The 20,097-nt window shown below is 40.5% G+C and overlaps 1 protein-coding gene across 3 annotated transcripts in view; it reads right to left on the minus strand.

Moving 5' to 3' along the window:
- LOC126191240 (voltage-dependent calcium channel subunit alpha-2/delta-3) overlaps positions 1 to 20,097 on the minus strand; it is a 792,714-nt gene that overhangs the window by 495,898 nt on the left and 276,719 nt on the right. For all 3 annotated transcript variants that reach the window (XM_049932047.1, XM_049932049.1, XM_049932048.1), the window contains exon 4: positions 11,612 to 11,837. In XM_049932047.1, the coding sequence (XP_049788004.1) occupies positions 11,612 to 11,837 (226 nt within the window). The remainder of the gene's footprint in view (positions 1 to 11,611; positions 11,838 to 20,097) is intronic.

Consider the following 20,097-nt stretch of genomic DNA (forward strand, 5'->3'; position numbering starts at 1 on the left):
TACTTTCCTTTTGGGAAAGAATATATTACCTCATCAAAGTTCATCAACGTTTTGCAACATGAAAAAATGAAATGTCATTGTCTAGTACCACAAAAGTACCACAATAGTACCCAAGACTGGTGTGGTTTCTCGATCTAATTACGTGTATTTTGTCACTGTGTGCTAGAAAAAACAAAATAGGCCTGCCTAATATTGCAGCAATTGTTACACACACCAAATAAACGAGACTGTTTAGGCACAAATAGTCATTTTTATAACACGACAGAATATAATTCACAAAGAACCAATATCAAATGCCTATTAGGCCTACTACAAGCAAAAAATTTTATGTTAGGGAACTGTTTCACATTTCATTCATACTCTCTAGCTTCTGAAGCATGAGATTGAAAAGTAGCAGTACAAAATTTTTTTATAAATTTGGAATCATCATATTCTTCCGTAATTTGTGAGAGTCTCCGTATCGTCTCCTTCCTCGTTCTAACAAACAATCTTGTCACCACTAATTCTGTAACTATTCCTGCCAGTGTCAAAATTTATTCTCTGGTTAACTTCAGTAACCCTGCTACAATCACCGGATTAGTTATCCCGCATTTGTTCTCCAGTTAGGCATTATTAGGTGTTCGTACAATGCATTTTCCGCGCTACTCCCAGAATAGAACTTTAGTGGCTGCTAGCCGGGGACTGTATAACTGGCTCTTAGTAGTGCAGCAGTCTGGCCAAAAGTGTATTGTCAAAATTTCATTTTCTTGGATACACGGAGAAGACGATACATAATCTTAGTTGCCTGTTATTCCTGTTAGTCATTTATTTCCACTCTGGTAGTTTGAATCTATGGAATTCGCTAGTAGTTATAACAATGCTGATCATTTGCAGACCCAACCACGTTAACAGCGTTTGTCATTCACCCTTTCGGCTTTATTCGCTCAGCTCATATAGACCCTGTCCCCTTTTGTCTACAGGAAAGTTTATTTCTAGATGCGACAGATGCTGGGTGCTTTGTGAAACAAGGTTTTTTCCTCAGTAATATGAATTTGGTGCCCCCCCCCACTGAAACTGCCACCAGGGGCATATACCCCGGTTTGCCCCCGCCCCATAGTTCCGGGCCTGTTGAGCATACGTGAATAAGCCAGCTTAGGCGCACCAGCAATATTTTACCGGGTAGCATCTGGCTGCTTGCTGCAATTGCTTGTACAGCAAACTGCCACACTTCTGTAGTCAGAAGCGGGAGAAGGTACTACTCATACGCGACTCAACTGCACATGTGCATAAGCTCGCTCGCAACTGTTCCACATTAAATTCAATGCTAGCATTACAGACAAAATTGACAGTATAAAAATTCCACAAGAGGCAAATATCTTTAAAGGCAAATAAGAAACAGGTACAGAATCAGGAAGAAACTAGACAAACTGGCTCTGTGTAAAAGATCCCTGATAGCTAGCAGTGCTGTTGCCAGCTTTCAGCTTCTTAGTGCTAACGACTGCATGCAAAAACAGTAGTCACCCACATCAACAGTGAAGCATTGCCATAGAAATTTTAACTGAGAAAGGTGTACAAAGACCAAGTGTCCAACCCACTGCAACTGTCGTGGACCTTCTTATGCCGACTAGACTATAGTAATGAGTGGGATCTGTTTGCCTAATGGCTCACAAATGAAAAAATTGGAGCAGAAATCATCAGTTTCTGGACGTGTCAAATTTTGGGTGTACAGCACGAAGTTTCATGGTATGTCCGATATTCTAACAAACATAAAGGACACATGTAAACCAATGATTGTGATTATGTCCCTCATGTACTCAACAATTCACATTCCACATACAAATGAGTGAAGATCCAGACAACACATAGAACAAGTAGTGTTATTTTTGCCTATTGTGTGGGATTGTTTGTACATTCTTTAGATTAAAATAAAATGTGGCAGCAGAGAGAGGCATGAACAAAATTAATATAACTAATTATTTTAATATTCTAGTTCACATTCAACTGGCAATGGCAAGGAAAGCGTTTCTGAAGAAGAGAAATTTGTCAACATCGAGTATAGATTTAAGTATCAGGAAGTCATTTCTGAAAGTATTTGTATGGAGTGTAGCCATGTATGGAAGTGAAACATGGACGGTAAATAGTTTGGACAAGAAGAGAATAGAAGCTTTCGAAATGTGGTGCTACAGAAGAATGCTGAAGATTAGATGGGTAGATCACATAACTAATGAGGAAGTATTGAATAGGATTGGGGAGAAGAGAAGTTTGTGGCACAACTTGACCAGAAGAAGGGATCGGTTGGTAGGAAATGTTCTGAGGCATCAAGGGATAACCAATTTAGTATTGGAGGGCAGCGTGGAGGGTAAAAATCGTAGGGGGAGACCAAGAGATGAATACACTAAGCAGATTCAGAAGGATGTAGGTTGCAGTAGGTACTGGGAGATGAAGCAGCTTGCAGAGGATAGAGTAGCATGGAGAGCTGCATCAAACCAGTCTCAGGACTGAAGACCACGACAACAACAGTTCACATTCTCCTTTGATCTTATTTTTATTCCCTGTTTCCACTGTGAATATGTGTGCAGAGAGACAAAACAAATAACTACACCAAACTTTGATGTGAAACTGTCCCAATTCTTAGAAGCTGTTCACAGTGAACATGCAATCTGTGTTGACTATGCAGACAAATTTGTGGAATTATTAGAGGAGACAAAAAGAAGCATTTTTGCTATGTGACTAATATCACAGGTGCACCATTTCCCACCTAGATTTCCTTGACATGTTCGATGCTAGATTTCCCTTACACCAATGTTCACAGTTGTTTTGACTGCTTTGTATGTAACACATTGACAATGGAATCCGATTTGTAATAAAATTAAATCTCACTGCTGGGAAGGGTAAGTATTCATCACTGCTAGCAGTGTCCACATTCCTGGATAAAAAATTACATTACTATTGTGGGATTCAGAAGAAGAGATTTAAGGCTTGCTCTGCTGATGAGACTACTGACATGCTGCAGAAGCTGAATATTGAACAGTAGTTGTGTTTGTGTGTGTGTGTGTGTGTGTGTGTGTGTGTGTGTGTGTGTGCGCCTACTGCTGACAAAGGCCTTAATGGCCAAAAGCTATAATTGTGTGAATCTTTTTATTGTGCCTATCGTGACTCTGCATCTCCACTATATGGTGAGTAGCAACTTTCCTTGTTACATTCCATCCTGGCTTTTCCATTTTTTTAACAGTAGTTTTGTGTGTTCATAGTGAAACAATATTCACGGAAAAAATATGAGTTCTCCCCCTCATGAACCATGGACCTTGCCACTTGTGGGGAGGCTTGTGTGCCTCAGTGATGAAGATAACCGCACAGCAGGCCCAACCACATTGGAGGTGTATCTGTTGAGGGTACAGACCAACATGTGGTTCCTGAAGAGGGGCAGCAGCCATTTCAGTAGTTGCAGGGGAAACAGTCTGGATGACTGACTGGACTGGCCTTGCAACATCAACCAAAACAGCGCTGCTGCAATGGTACTGCAAATGGCTGAAAGCACGGTGAAACTACAGCCTTAATTTTCCCCAAGGGCACACAGTTTCACTGTATGATTAAATAATGATGGCATCCTCTTGGGTAAAATACAGTATAACCCCGCTTTTACGTTCCCAGAATTAATGTTTCCTGCTGTTTACGATATTTTTTATTGGTCTCATCAAATTTCCTATACCCACAATGTTAATTTGCACCCAATTTTGCATCAACATATTTATAATTTTTCCACGATTTACAAATTACAAAAAAACATTCGTGGAGAAAAAAATGATGCTGGCATTATGTTGACCGTCTGGAAGTGTTATACGTGGTTAAGTTTCTTGATACCAAGGGAATCTACCCAGCGGATTTGAACTGGTAAACGTGTAAAAGTTGGAACAATTCATGCCGTATGTCCTGCCACTGCCAAGCTCTACTTGGCTTTGTGGCTGACGGGAGTAACTAGGTTCATTCGAATGAAGATATCATGACCAATCACTACCATTTCCAAACTGTCTATTGCACAAATGCAGTTTTGTGATAGTTGTGATCATTGTGACACCATTATCGAACCATATTTAGCGTGTTTCAGCATATGGCCACTTGGAGCACTCAAATGTTTTTAGTATAAATACAGCACCAGTTACATATTTTATTCATGCTGAGCAAAATGTGTTTCGAAAATTTATTCTTGTTGCCAAGTGCTGTATTTACATACATATTTTTTGAGATGTTACACAAACAAATAAACAATGTGAGTGATAGTTTCCGTGTGTGTGTGGTTTTCTACATAACTGATCAGGCACAGTACCTGACAACCTCAAAGAGATGACTACAGTGCAAGAGACACAAAATCACATATTCAAACATGGCACAAAATACTTATGTACATATTTGCACTTGACAACGACAAAAAATTCTTGAAATGCACAGTGCTAAGCGTGAAAAAATATGTAACTATTGATGTATTTCAATATTTAAATAATGAATGACAGCTGCAGGCTATCAAAAACATCTATTATCACATATGAAATTGAGCCAAACGTCCCTTCTTCCCAGACAGTTATCAGTTCCAGTTACATCAGCAGTTTTTATTAGATAATAAACGAGCCCTGACAAGTCTTTTGATGCGAACGAGAAAGCACTTGTAGATAGACACAATATAAAACACACAAACACAGACACAAATTTCAAGCTTTCGCAACCCAAGGTTGCTTCATAAGTAAAGAGGGAAGGAGAGGGAAAGACGAAAGGATGTGGGTTTTAAGGGAGCGGGTAAGGAGTCATTCCAATCCCTGGAGTGGAAAGACTTACCTAAGGGGAAAAAGGGACAGGTATACACTTGTGCGCGCGCGCGCACACACACACACACACACACACACACACACACACACACACACATATCCATCCGCACATATACAGACACAAACAGACATATGTAAAGGCAAAGAGTTTGGGCAGAGATGTCAGTCAAGGCAGAAGTACAGAGGCAAAGATGTTGTTGAATGACAGGTGAGGTATCAGCGGCGGCAACTTGAAATCAGCGGAGGTTGAGGCCTGGTGGGTAATGTGATGAGAGGATATATTGGAGGGCAAGTTCCCATCTCCGGAGTTCTGATAGCTTGGTGTTAGTGGGAAGTATCCAGATAACCTGGATGGTGTAACACTGTGTCAAGATGTGCTGGCCGTGCACCAAGGCATGTTTAGCCACAGGTGATCCTCATTACCAACAAACACTATCTGCCTGTGTCCGTTCATGCTGTCATTCCCACATAGAAAGCTTCACAGTGTAGGCAGGTCAGTTGGTAAATCACGTGGGTGCTTTCACACGTGGCTCTGCCTTTGATCGTGTACACCTTCCGGGTTACAGGACTGGAGTAGGTGGTGGTGGGAGAGTGCATGGGACAGGTTTTACACCGGGAGTGGTTACAAGGGTAGGAGCCAGACGGTAGCGAAGGTGGTTTGGGGATTTCATAGGGATGAACCAAGAGGTTACGAAGGTTAGGTGGACGGCGGAAAGACACTCTTGGTGGAGTGATGGATCTCATTTCAGGGCAGGATTTGAGGAAGTCGTATCCCTGCTGGAGAGCCACATTCAGAGCCTGATCCAGTCCCGGAAAGTATCCTGTCACAAGTGGAGCACTTTTGGAGTTCTTCTATGGGAGGTTCTGGGTTTGAGGGGATGAGGAAGTGGCCCTGGTTATTTGCTTCTGTACCAGGTCGGGAGGGTAGTTGCGGGATGTGAAAGCTGTTTTCAGGTTGTTGGTGTAATGGTTCAGGGATTCGGGACTGGAGCAGATTCGTTTGCCACTAAGACCTAGGCTGTAGGGAAGGGACCGTTTGATATGGAATGGGTGGCAGCTGTCATAATGGAGGTACTGTTGCTTGTTGGTGGGTTTGATGTGGACGGATGTGTGAAGCTGGCCATTGGACAGATGGAGGTCAATGTCAAGGAAAGTGGCATGGGATTTGGAGTAGGACCAGGTGAATCTGATGGAACCAAAGGAGTTGAGGTTGGAGAGGAAATTCTGGAGTTGTTCTTCACTGTGAGTCCATATCATGAAGATGTCATCAATAAATCTGTACCAAACTTTGAGTTGGCAGGCCTGGGTAACCAAGAAGGCTTCCTCTAAGCAACCCATAAATAGGTTGGCATATGAGGGGGCCATCCTGGTACCCATGGCTGTTCCCTTTAATTGTTGTATGTCTGGCCTTCGAAAGTGAAGAAGTTGTGAGTCAGGATGAAGCTGGCTAAGGTAATGAGGAAAGAGGTTTTAGGTAGGGTGGCAGGTCATCGGCGTGAAAGGAAGTGCTCCATCGCAGCGACGCCCTGGACATGTGGAATATTTGTGTATAAGGAAGTAGCATCAATGGTTACAAGGATGGTTTCCGGGGGTAACAGATTGGGTAAGGATTCCAGGCATTCGAGAAAGTGGTTGGTGTCTTTGATGAAGGATGGGAGACTTCATGTAATGGGTTGAAGGTGTTGATCTATGTAGGCAGAGATACGTTCTGTGGGGTCTTGGTAACCAGCTACAATGGGGCAGCCGGGATGATTGGGTTTGTGAATTTTAGGAAGCAGGTAGAAGGTAAGGTTGCGGGGTGTTGGTGGGGTCAGGAGGTTGATGGAGTCAGGTGAAAGGTTTTGTAGGGGGCTTAAGGTTCTGAGGATTCCTTGAAGCTCCACCTGGAAATCAGGAATGGGATTACCTTGGCAAACTTTGTATGTAGTGTTGTCTGAAAGCTGACGCAGTCCCTCAGCCACATACTCCCGACGATCAAGTACCACAGTCGTGGAACCCTTGTCCGCCGGAAGAATGACGATGGATCGGTCAGCCTTCAGATCACAGATAGCCTGGGCTTCAGCTGTGGTGATGTTGGGAGTAGGATTAAAGTTTTTCAAGAAGGATTGAGAGGCAAGGCTGGAAGTGAGAAATTCCTGGAAGGTTTGGAGAGGGTGATTTTGAGGAAGAGGAGGTGGGTCCCGCTGTGACGGAGGACGGAACTTTTCCAGGCAGGGTTCAATTTGGATAGTGTCTTGGGGAGTTGGATCATTAGGAGTAGGATTAGGATTATTTTTCATCGTGGCAAAGTGATATTTCCAGCAGAGAGTACGAGTGTAGGACAGTAAATCTTTGAGGAGGGCTGTTTGGTTGAATCTGGGAGTAGGGCTGAAGGTGAGGCCTTTGGATAGGACGAAGGTTTTGGATTGGGAGAGAGGTTTGGAGGAAAGGTTAACTACTGAATTAGGGTGCTGTGGTTCCAGATTGTGTTGATTAGAATTTTGAGGTGTTGGGGGGAGTGGAGCTGGAAGTGGGAGATTGAGTAGATGGGAGAGATTGGGTCTGTGTGCAATGAGAGGAGGTTGAGGTTTGCTGGAAAGGTTGTGGAGGGTGAGTGAGTTGCCTTTCCTGGGAAACCAGGAGATTGGATAGTTTTTTGAGATGGAGGGTGGCATGCTGTTCTAATTTGCAGTTGGCCTGTAGGAGGATGCTCTGAACAGCTGGTGTGGATGTGGGAGAGGAAAGATTGAGGACTTTTAGCAGTTACTTGGAGATAAAGAGTTTTGCACAGGACAGAGTAGCATGAAGAGCTGCATCAAAAGTCTTTAGACTGAAAACCACAACAACAACAACAATTAACTTCTTTTGTTTCTTTTGGCAGTTTAGTACTGAAGTTAGTAACCAGAAGATTAATAAATAGTTCTTCATGAAAGTTGGAACTGTTTTTCCTACAAATTTTGGGAGCTCATTTACTACATCCCTTATTCAAAGGAAGGAAACTATTATAAACCTATCATGTAGATCATACTGGATCACTTCACCAATGCACAAAGGAAACAACCACATTCTAAGTATTATTGATGCTTTTATCATCTTTACCTAGTTATATCCCATAAAAACTACAAAATCAACAGAAGCAATTAGTAAGATGGAATTACAGAAAACTAATGTGGGAATTCAGTCCTAGTAATTACTGATAGAGGGACTTGCTTTACTTCTCACAAATTCAAGAGTGTCATTCTGTAGAAGGAATTGAACACACTTTAACAATGACGCTACTCCCTAGTGCCTATGGACAGGTTGACAGGATCAATTCTACTTTGAGTAAAATCTTTGACAAGTTTAATACTGATAGCCCTGATGAATGTAACAATGTACAAAGCATGTTTTTTAAGTAAGGTCCATTTTGTTGTAGACACTAGTAGTTCACACGCATACTGCAACGAGCACATGCGTTGTGTACCAGCATGCCTCAGGAACATCTGTGCTCAGCTCCAGCTCTGTAGCTAACCTGTACGGTTCTGTTCTGTGCTTTCAAAATGTTTAAGACTATCAACTCGCCCACTGTGTGTGAGGTTCGCTCAGTGATACAGTTTTTGTCAGCAAGGAACCTGTCTGCTGCAGAAATTCATTGACAGATTTGTGAAGTGTACAGTGGCACTGTTATGAGTGAAAGCAAAGTGCGTAAGTGGGTATGAAAATTCAAAGATGGCCGTGATAACGTCAATGATGAGGACCGCTCCAGTCGCCCTTCTTTGGTTACAGACGATTTGGTGGCTTCAATTGAAGCGAGGATTCGTGAGAACAGGTGCTTCACCATAACAGGTCTCTTAAACTTATTTCCTGTCGTGTTGAGATCAGTGCTTTACAACATTGTTTCTGAACACCTAAAGTTTAGAAAACTGTGCTCCCGTTGGGTCCTGAAACTCCTAACAGAGGACCACAAAAACCAAAGATTTCAGTGTGTGATTAAGTTCTTGACTCGTTATCACAAAGAAGGTGACAGTTTCTTCAGTCAGATTGTAACTGTAGATGAAACATGGGTTTCGCATATCACACCCGAATCGAAGCAACACAGCATGGAATGGCGACACACACACTCACCTGTAAAGGTGAAGGCCAAACAGACTCTGTCCCAGCACAAAATCATGGTGTCGGTGTTTTGGGATAGGCAAGGTGTTTTGCTGGTTGATTTCATGCAACAAGGAACCACTATCAATGCATAAGCATACTGCCAAACCCTGAGAAAGCTACACAGAGCAATTCGAAACAAAAGATGCAGCATGCTGACAAAGAGAATTGTCCTTCTCCATGACAATGTAAGATCTCACACTGCAAGTCAGACCTGTGATTTATTGGACAGTTTTGGGTGGGAAGTTTTAGACCACCCACCCTACAGTCCTGATCTTGCGCCTAGAGATTACCATCTGTTCCTCCACCTTAAACAACACCTCAGTGGCAACCATTACAATGATGACGACGACGTGAAAACGGCAGTGAACTCTTTGTTATTGGAGCAGGCGGCAAGTTTTTATGAAGAGGGTATTTTAAAATTGATTGAGAAGTATGATACGTGTTCCAACAAACTTGGCAACTATGTCAAAAATACATGAAATGTGTTCTTTCTGAAAAGAAATTTGCTTTTTTGAAATAATCTTTCATTGTGTACTTATGTTCAAATGGACCTTGCTTAAAAAACATGTCTCATAGCACCATCAGTTTAATGTGCAATGAATTGCACATGCAATATAACTATAGTGAAAACAGCACTTGAACAGTTGATAGGAGTTAAGATGTACACACAAACTGATCTTCACATAACAAAATTAGAAAAAAAAATTATTAATTCATTTAAAGAGATACTGCAAACTGAGGGAAGATGCTTGGCTACAGATCATCAAGGTGCAAGAAGAAATCTGTGCTGGCTTTAACCACTATCAGAAGAAAGCCTCAATGTGCAAAGATAGTGACCTGATGACAATAAAAGGAACAAAAACTGGACCAACACTAAAGCTGACGGCCAAGATTTTAGGTTCCTATCACGTTACAAAATTAGAGCTAATGATATCTACAATATATGCCAAGAAAGTGATAACCACAAGTGTCCCAGAACTACAACAACATGTGCTGAATTTATGCAACACTGACCAAGTGACTATTCATCATCTCAAGTCAGATGATAGTCAGGATGACTGAAGGGGGGATGTGGATTGGGGTTTAAGGGTTTCCCTGCTGATGACATTAGTGACACACTGGTAAGCTGAATATTGGACAGCAGTTTGTGTGTTCATGGAGTAACAATGTCCTTGGAAACAAAATAAATTTGTTGATCAAATTCTTGTGTTTCTTTTGGCAGTTCAGTACTAAATTTTGTAACTAGGAGATTAATTTATGATTGTTTGTGTTATGCTGTGTGTACATGATATTTTTACTGATGTTTACATGTTTTCGGTGGATGATTACACTCTTAGTGAGTTAGCTGACATATATTCCACTTATGGGGAGCCACAATGCAACAGTCGAGCACCAAGGTATCTGACTGTAGAAATGATTTCCAGGAAGGAAGTTACCAAATCATGTCACATTTCAAAGGCTTGATGGACATCTTAGTGAACCAAAACTCCCACAACACATAAATGGGAAACTGGTAGATCTCACAGAGCATGAAATGTTCAGTTTGAGGAAGATGTGTCAGAGTGAACTGAGGACAAACCCAGTACTGGCAAATGGATTAAATACCTTCAGTGCCAATGTGCAGGGGCACATAATGGGCATGCATCCATTCAAGTATCAGAAGGTATGAGACTTTTCAGCTATTTACTTTCTCCGGCATTTGGAATTCTGCCAATGGTATCTACACCAAATTGTAAATATCCCTGACTTATAAACATGTGTTTTGTTCACTGCTATCTTCACAAGAGAGGGGTCATTTAACAGCCACAATAGCCATGTCTAGGAGTTAAAAATCCTAAAATAACATAGCTTTACCACAAATGTGTGAGCTGGTATTTTTTTACGATCATCTGACTGTGTACTATCTTCTACCTAATACAGTCAGCAGAGGAAATACCTGTATCTTTCTCCATGAAGTACTACTGGAAATGTTGGAGAATGTCCCACCAACAATCAAGCAGTTATTGTGGTTTCAGAAGGATGGGACCTCACTACACCTTGCTGTCAATGTCAAAAACTATTTAGACAATGATTTTCCAAATTTTTGGATTGGGAGAGGTGGACCAGTACTGTGATCACTGCCTTCCCTTGGTCTCATTCTTTGTATCTCTTTTTGTGTTGTGAGACAAGTGTTTGGTGTAAGAGACACTGATACACATCCCAAAAGACCTGGTTGCCCATTTGGTTGAAACTGCAGCCATTATTGTTGAAACAACTAACATTATTAGCAAGCAGATGCCAGCTGTGAATTAAGATAAGCAGACAACATTTGCAGCGGCATCTCTAGAGCAATATTCATCACAGAAAAATTTGAACACTGTCTCTTGAACATCATTAGCATCAAAACCTTCATGGACCTCTAGTGGAGAGTGTGGAGGGATTGTGAACCTGTGACATTTTCGTCACTTAAAAAGTGTTTCTTTTTATCTCCTGTAACCATTCTAAAATTTGGTGTACACTAGCATACATGCATTCAAATAAACACATCAAAAGATTTTATTTCCACTGAGAATGTAAATGAAGACTGATTTAAAGTACCAAAAAAAGGGAATGTGGAAAACTTGAGACCACTATGTAACTGTCTGCAAGAATATGAATGTAACAATAATCATTCACAATAAATACGTGAACAATGAGCCAAGGAGTAAGCTCTTGTGACTCACCTTTATCATACACATTGGTTGGAACGTGGACAGCACTGAATGAAGTGTTGACTTCCATGTTGTAGAAATGTTTATTCTGTGTCAAGTTCAGCACTCTGAATCCTTCTGGGAGAGTGTCATTGAGCTTGAGGGGCTTGCTAAGGTTCTTGGCATTGTAGTAAGGGAACTCAGTAACTTCATCATCCTGGTGAGCCATAGCAGTGTTCTCTGCCGTGTCCATTATTCGCTGCAACATAGGAAGTGAGTGTTCATCACTTTTCTGTAGACAAATAAATGGTGCAGCAAAAATATTACACATAGCTCATCTTTCAAAGTGAGAGAATTGTAAAAAATTATAGGAAAACAACTACTAAAAGTTATAAAACAGCAACTTCTACGACATTATAAACCCAGTATTAGAAGCCACATTCATTTGAGGAGCTTAACAGTAAAAATGGAAATTTCTTTAAGGCAAGAAGTTTGGAGTTCATAATCTTGTCAACATTTTGAGGTCAACAGAAATGGAGCACTAGCTCAGCAGGGAAAGAAATCAACTATAACCTATATGGGTTTAGGAACCCATAGGCAACTTAAACCTGAATGGCCAGAGTCTCATTCCTCCTTGACGTCAATCAAGTGTTTTAACCACTGCCATGTTGCTTGGTTGTTTGGACTGCACACAATCAGTAACTGAATATTTCAACAAACAAAAAGCAGATTTTACTGGAGAGCAAAAAAAGGTTATCAGATTAACTTACAATAGGAAAGTGACTGGGACAAGAGCCTAACAACAGGTGTAGATGTAATGCACTGATAATGGCTAGTTACTGGCCAAAAGCTGGAACTGTTCTAATAAAGCTAGAATGGAGATGATGACTGACTACTGCTCTTAACCATTTTGAAAGCATTATCCTCAGTTGCATGTAATTTTATGTTGAAAATTTTCACATTAGGTACGTCTAATTGCAACCAAATACAATGAATTTTTTGTGCCATACATGTTTTATCTTTAGTTTTTGAAAGGCAAATGTTTGTAGATGCTGCTCTATATTTATCCCTGGTGGTGGTGGTGTATATGAGGTAAAACACCATTCTGCATACTTTTGTAGCAGTTACTACACAACTGTTTGTGTTATCTTTGAAAAGTTGCACTATTCTAATTTCCCTGGATGAACCACACTGTATCTACGCATTTACAATGTTGTACTCTTGAACAAAGTGTTTTTTCTGCAATATTTCCTGCATTGCTTGCATTTTCCTAGTACCTCTTAACTTCTTTGCAATAACTGATAAATCCATGGTTGCAAGGTGTTACAATTTTTCTTCCCCTTAGTGTAATGAAGTTGTCAGATGAAAATTATAGCTACCCTTGGTCTAATGTGCTAAGATTCCTGAAATTCTGTGGTTCCATCTTGCAGACAAGGAATTCATTGCAAGAGTGGGAAAATGGGTGTAAGAGAACTACAAGTATGGTATGAGCACTGCTTTTGGCCAATAGCTGGTCAAAATAACTTGCTTGTGCTTTATACCTGGTCTGTGTATAAAAACTGTACTCCTTTAGAACAAACTACCCCTCCTTCAAAGTGTGTGACATTGCAATTCATACCACCTGGAATCACATGACAAATTCAGCCTCCAGATGTTTCCTTTTTCCATGCCTATAAAACGTATTATCACACTATCTGCAGCTATGTATTAAAGGATAGCCAGTTTCATGTTAAACTCCATGACAGACAAGGAATGGATATCTAGCTGAAAGTCCTGCAAAATCTGTAAAACCCAAGAAGTCTGCCTTTGATTCTGATGGTACAAATTTTTGTGAGCACTGTGGTGTGCCATTTTTCATATGGTGAGTTCACTATTCTGCTTTGAATATTTCCTGAATGTTGACACCGTCCATTTTGTGAAGTGTCGACATCCCATAGAAGGTTGATCTCTGCACTTCCCAGACTCTCATTTCTTTCACCCTCCTGATGCACATGGTGCATTAGCAGCTACTAATTTTCTTGTCATAATTCTTAACACAATTCTTTCACATGGGCCTTACTAAAGATTAAACTTGTGACCTCACACTCAAGTGGTTCCTTGTAAGTTTCTCTAATGATCCAGGATTCTGTAAGGCCTGTTGGAATGTTTTTCTGTTTTGTCTTTGAGGGACAAATTGTTCTTTAATTTGTTGGTCACAATTTGAACGCCACAAAGTTTAATATACAAAACATATTACACAGTATCTTTTGACAAATATACAAATATGTACCTTAGCAAATTCTAAAGGAAAGTGGTATAAAAGTGAACAGTTGTGACTTTGCACACACTCTTCCACTGTTCGTCTCTTCACATCAGCCATCTCAATGCATTGGAAAGAAAAAATTATATCTGCTTGTAATAATCAACTGTGTAAAACCTTTGAAAGAGCTGCATCTGGCCATTTGCCAACAAATATCGACATGAAAACTGACAGTGCAAATTCTTTCTCAGAAAAGAATAAAATTCCATCTCTTATATTTCAAAGATCACTCATAAAAACTACAAAATTTAAGATTCTCTTTTGAATGTAATCATATGAAAAATAAAAATTATGTTTGTTACACCGATATATCAGAACTCTGCAATATTTAACATATACAGTTCTTTGGCTATGTGAATTAAGACAAATATTTACTCATTTCATGTAGCAATTACATCACCCCACCACACGGAAATTTTCCAGGAACAGGACCATTTTTCCTTCATAAATAAGGGCATCCACTGTCCCTCTGTGCTTGTATTTATTGACCTTCCACTTACAGTTGTTAACTTTACATTTCGTTCCTTCATTTAGCCACTTTCTTGCTCCGCTCTTTACCACAATATTCAATGCATAACCCATGATGCATACACCTACTATCTTGTTCGCCACAACGAAGAATTTTATGGCTTGACATTGGTACCAAAAGAGTGGAAAAAATTTAACCAGCGGATGCAGGACATCATATACAATGCCATTCCAACTATAATTCACTTTTGGCATAAATGTTGATCACAATGTTGTTTAGGTGAGTGATTCAACTCTAGGCAGCATGGGGAGAGGGGTATGCCTTTTCATTTTTCCTCAGAATTATAATGATAATAAATTCAATGAAGTTGTGCTCCTCCACTCTGAAAACAAGTATGGCACAAGATTTCAAATTCTGCAATGGCAGCACAGCATGGTCTCCAACCCCAAACCAATGTGAACATAGTTAGGCTTTGTAATTTTTTGAGCTTCACGATTTTTCCATAGGTATTAAACGTATAGAGATTTCCATGTCTATACCTTATATAAATGAGTGGGAATGAAAAGGGTAGAAGGTAAATGTGTTTCCATTTTATTTTTTATATGTGTGGTAATTTCTGCATTCTAGTGACAGTTGTGTTTCGTGTATTTTTGTTCGAAGTGAGAATCCACACACAGAAGACGATGGTCGCAGACAGGCACAATGTAACGACTGCTAAACATTTCACTTTTCAGACAAAAAGAAATGGAAAGAACACACACACACACACACACACACACACACACACACACACACACACACACACACACACACACACAGAGAGAGAGAGAGAGAGAGCTACTTTGACTTGCCCTTGTTATTCCATCCTGCTCTTTTCTTGGCAAGATTCTCCTAAACTACTAACAGATACACCTTTTACAATGAATGCTGCCCCTAGGGCAATCAACTGCTGTATTAATACTCATCAGGGGCATCAGAGCAGAAGGGTTTTTCATGGACAATGATGATGTAAAAAAGAGGAAACTCAGAGTTCAATTCTTAATTGGCTGTCTTTGGACTCCAATTTACAGTGGTTGTAGTAGTTGTCCTATTATTATACTGTACAGAATTCTGCAGGAAAAAAAAAGTTATTTACTGGACAAATTCTTAGGATATTAACAACATAATTATCCTCTGAAGAACCTATTTCACTTGCTATGAGCCTTTTTTATGATTTAGTTACTGAATTTATGGAAGCAGTCCATTGCTGAAGAGAAAATCAAGAGAAATACCGTATTTACTCGAATCTAAGCCGCACTTTTTTTTTGGTTTTTGTAATCCAAAAAACCGCCTGCGGCTTAGAATCGAGTGCAAAGCAAGCGGAAGTTCAGAAAAATGTTGGTAGGTGCCGCCACAACTAACTTCTGCCGTCGAATATATGTAGCGCTACACAGGCATGCCTTGTAGGCACAAAGATAAATACTGGCGCCAAAACCTCTGCGTCAGTAAATAAATTAAAAAAAAAAAAAAGGTGAAAGACGAGCTTTTTTTCTCCGCCCCGAGTTTCGACCACTGCATTTTCATACATTATCCAATGAAGCAAATACAAATTCCGTATTGTTCATCTTCGAATGTAGCACAATTTAAATGTACTACTAAAATCCGACTGGCAAGACTGTTTGGGATGTTTGTCAATATGGCCAACTCTACGTTCTGAATTTTTTCCTACCTGTGAGAAGAGATGGTTGCTAATAGGAACCTGATGAAATGTGAATAACATGCAGTATTCTCTTCACCATAAGAATAATACGAATATAAACATTTTGCCATGTACTCTTTCATGTTTGCTGCTATCTCATTTAAATCCTGTCTGCCTAATAAACTACGAAACTTGAGTGAGACAATAGCAAACGCGGAAGAATATACGTATCGTGTCATGTTTATATTCGTATTATTCTTATGCCTAATAGTGATACAATGAGAAATGAAGCACGGCAACTGACTAGATTTTTAAATCTAAGATGACTCTAATTTCTGTGCAGAATTTGATGTACTAAAGAAGCGGGCGCAAAGATTTTCAAACGGAGAAAAATTTGCGCCTAACTCTCGTTCAGAACATGTTGTATCATACGCAGTCTATTATTTGGTTCTTGTTGATCATTATCAAAGAAAGCATCAGTGTAAGTAACAACAAATAGCAGTCTCTTGCCATTGTTTCGCTAATGAGACGATTCCTCTCTTTTTTTTTAATTGTAAGCGGCGGTAGCGCGCACAAAAGCAAGCCATGCCGCGAGCGACGAGAGGCCGTAAACACGCACTATCAGAATGCGACAAACAATGCATGACACTGTACAGTAATGCATTTTCAGCTTAGAGTGACCGACGTAAACACCGATAACAAAGAAAACGGCACTTATCAGATCAAAGCAAAATAAGCAATCGATTCAAACCATACGAAGCACGTGAAAAAGGAAGGGTACCCGTATAAATACGGACGGAGAGCCTGACGCATAGCAATGGCTACCTCGTAAAGCTTAACTGCTAAGCTTACGACTCAAACCAAACTACTGTAGCTGTATCGTCATTCATTCGACCTAAATTGTGTCTCATATTACAATGGACCAACTTTGTTTCGATTTGGAGGTGCGGCTTTATTTGGAGTCTCATTTTTCAGGTGCGGCTTAGATTCGAGTGTGGCTTAGATTCGAGTAAATACGGTAGTTCAAATTCCAAGTTAGGGGAAAGCCGCACTTATCCCTTGAAGCACTTACACTGATCAGCCGGAGCATTATTTCCAGCTACCCAATAGCTGGACTGTCCACGTCTGGCACAGGTAACAGCAGCAATGGATTATGACGTGGAAGCAATGAGCCCTTGGTAGGCTGCTGGAGGGAGCTGGCACTACGTCTGCACACACGTCATCTAATTCCCATATATTCCAGGGAGGGGGGGAGATGAGCTCTGGCACCATGTTCAATCATGTTCCAGATGTGTCTGACTGGGCTCAAATCTGCTCAGCTGCGGGGACCAGCACTGTGTTCCCCAAACCACTCCATCCCACTCTTGCCATTGTGACATTACACATTATCTTACTGAAAAATGCCACTCCTGAATTTTGAGACCCTGTTCTACTTCTGTGAGCAAATGAACTTGTTTTATTTTGTTGTAGAAACTTGTAGTCCAAGGTGCTGTGTAAGATCAGTGAGTGTGGCACTGTACAATATTCTCGTTGAACAGGCACTCATGCCGCTCATTGCTCTGCTGAAGGCAGAATTTTTATCTAAAGGCTGTTCACTATTTCCATTGCTTGGTGTGACTGACGGTGTAGTAAATTGTAAGTTTTATGTACTCATTGTAATAAGATGATGCATCCTGTCTAAGAATGCTTGGCATGTGAAGAATAAGTTTATTACATGTTTATTTGCTAGAAAGTATTGGTACTATTTCTGGTTAATGCTGACTAGTTGTACAGAACTAAGTCTGTCACTAACTAATTTATTATCACTGTTTAAAAAGAAAAAAAAAATGTTAATTAAATTAGTTAATTTTTGTGGGCTAGTGCCCTTGGGCTGAGCAACTGCTTAAAAATTTTGCTACCACAAAATGAGCTACAGTTACCTGTCAGATAGCCCCAACTAGTGTTGAGGCCTAAGTGCACCATTATTTTGATTTAGATGTTACTCTTTAAAAATTGCTTTTTGAACTGGTTAACTTATGTGAGCTAGTGCTCTTCCGATACACATAAAGTTATTCTTTCTTTTAAAAAGGTGTTATTTTCAATTGTTAATGTAAGTGGGCTATCGCCCTTAGCTTGATCGGCTATTTAAATATTTTGCTAGTACCCAGTGTGGCTAGTGTGAGCTGCCAGAGTGCCCTAATTAGTTGCTAAGGACCTCATCCACTATTCTACAAATCTGAGCTTACTGTATAAAACATTGTCATTTTTCTATTTGTCAATTTTAGCTAAGGCTTTGTGTGTGTGTGTGTGTGTGTGTGTGTGTATGTGTGTGTGTGTGTGCGGGGGTGGGGGTCATCAGTCTGCTGACTGGTTTGATGCGGCCTGCCACAAATTCCTCTCCTGTGCCAATCTCTTCATCTCCAGTAGCACTTGCAACCTGTTGTTGTTGTTGTGGTCCTTAGTCCTGAGACTGGTTTGATGCAGCTCTCCATGCTACTCTATCCTGTGCAAGCTTCTTCATTTCCCAGTACCTACTGCAGCCAACATCCTTCTGAATCTGCTTAGTGTATTAATCTCTTGGTCTCCCTCTATGATTTTTACCCTCCACGCTGCCCTTCAGTACTAAATTGGTGATCTCTTGATGCCTCAGAACATGTCCTACCAACCAGTCCCTTCTTCTGGTCAAGTTGTGCCACAAACTCCTCTTCTCCCCAATTCTATTCAATACCTCCTCATTAGTTGTGATCTACCCATCTAATCTTCAGCATTCTTCTGTAGCACCACATTTCGAAAGCTTCTATTCTCTTCTTGTCTTAACTATTTATCGTCCATGTTTCACTTCCATACAAGACTACACTCCATACAAATACTTTCAGAAATGACTTCCTGACACTTAAATCTATACTCGATGTTAACAAATTTCTCTTCTTCAGACACGCTTTCCTTGCCATTGACAGTCTACATTTTATATCCTCTCTACTTCAAACTTCGTCAGTTATTTTGCTCCCCGAATAGCAAAACTGCTTTACTACTTTCAGTGTCTCATTTCCTAATCTAATTCTCTCAGCATCACCTGACTTAATTCGACTACATTCCATTATCCTCGTTATGCTTTTGTTGATGTTCATCTTATACCCTCCTTTCAAGACGCTGTCCATTCCGTTCAACTGCTCTTCCAAGTCCTTTGCTCTCTCTGACAGAATTACAATGTCATCAGCGAACCTCAAAGTTTTTATTTCTTCTCCATGGATTTTAATACCTACTCTGAACTTTTCTTTTGTTTCCTTTACTGCTTGCTCAATATACAGATTGAATAGCATCGGGGCGAGGCTACAACCCTGCCTCACTCCCTTCCCAACCACTGCTTCCCGTTCATGTCCCTCGACTCTTATAACAGCCATCTGGTTTCTGTAAAATTGTAAATAGCCTTTCGCTCCCTGGATTTTACCCCTGCCACCTTCAGAATTTGAAAGAGAGTATTCCAGTCAACATTGTCAAAAGCTTTCTCTAAGTCTACAAATGCTAGAAATGTAGGTTTGCTCTCCTTAATCTTTCTTCTAAGATAAGTCGTAGGGTCAGTATTGCCTCACGTGTTCCAACATTTCTACAGAATCCAAACTGATCTTTCCCGACGTCGGCTTCTGCCAGTTTTTCCATTCGTCAGTAAAGAATACGCGTTAGTATTTTGCAGCCGTGACTTATTAAACTGATAGTTCGATAATTTTAACATCTGTCAACACCTGCTTTCTTTGGGATTGGAATTATTATATTCTTCTTGAAGTCTGAGGGAATTTCGCCTGTCTCATACATCTTGCTCACCAGATGGTAGAGTTTTGTCCGGACTGGCTCTCCCAAGGCAACCTAAGTCCTCAATTATGTGCTGGATGTATCCCAATCTGTACCTCCCTCTACAGTTTTTAGCCTCTACAGCTCCCTCTAATAGCATGGAAGACATTCCCTGGTGTCTCGACAGAGGTCCTATCATCCTGTCCCTTCCCCCATCAGTGTTTTCCATATATTCCTTTCCTCTCCAATTCTCCACAGAACCTTCTCATTCCTTACCTTACCAGTCCACCTAATTTTCAACATTTGTC

Source organism: Schistocerca cancellata, chromosome 6 (assembly GCF_023864275.1).
Source record: "Schistocerca cancellata isolate TAMUIC-IGC-003103 chromosome 6, iqSchCanc2.1, whole genome shotgun sequence".
Taxonomy (NCBI): Eukaryota; Metazoa; Arthropoda; class Insecta; order Orthoptera; family Acrididae; genus Schistocerca; species Schistocerca cancellata.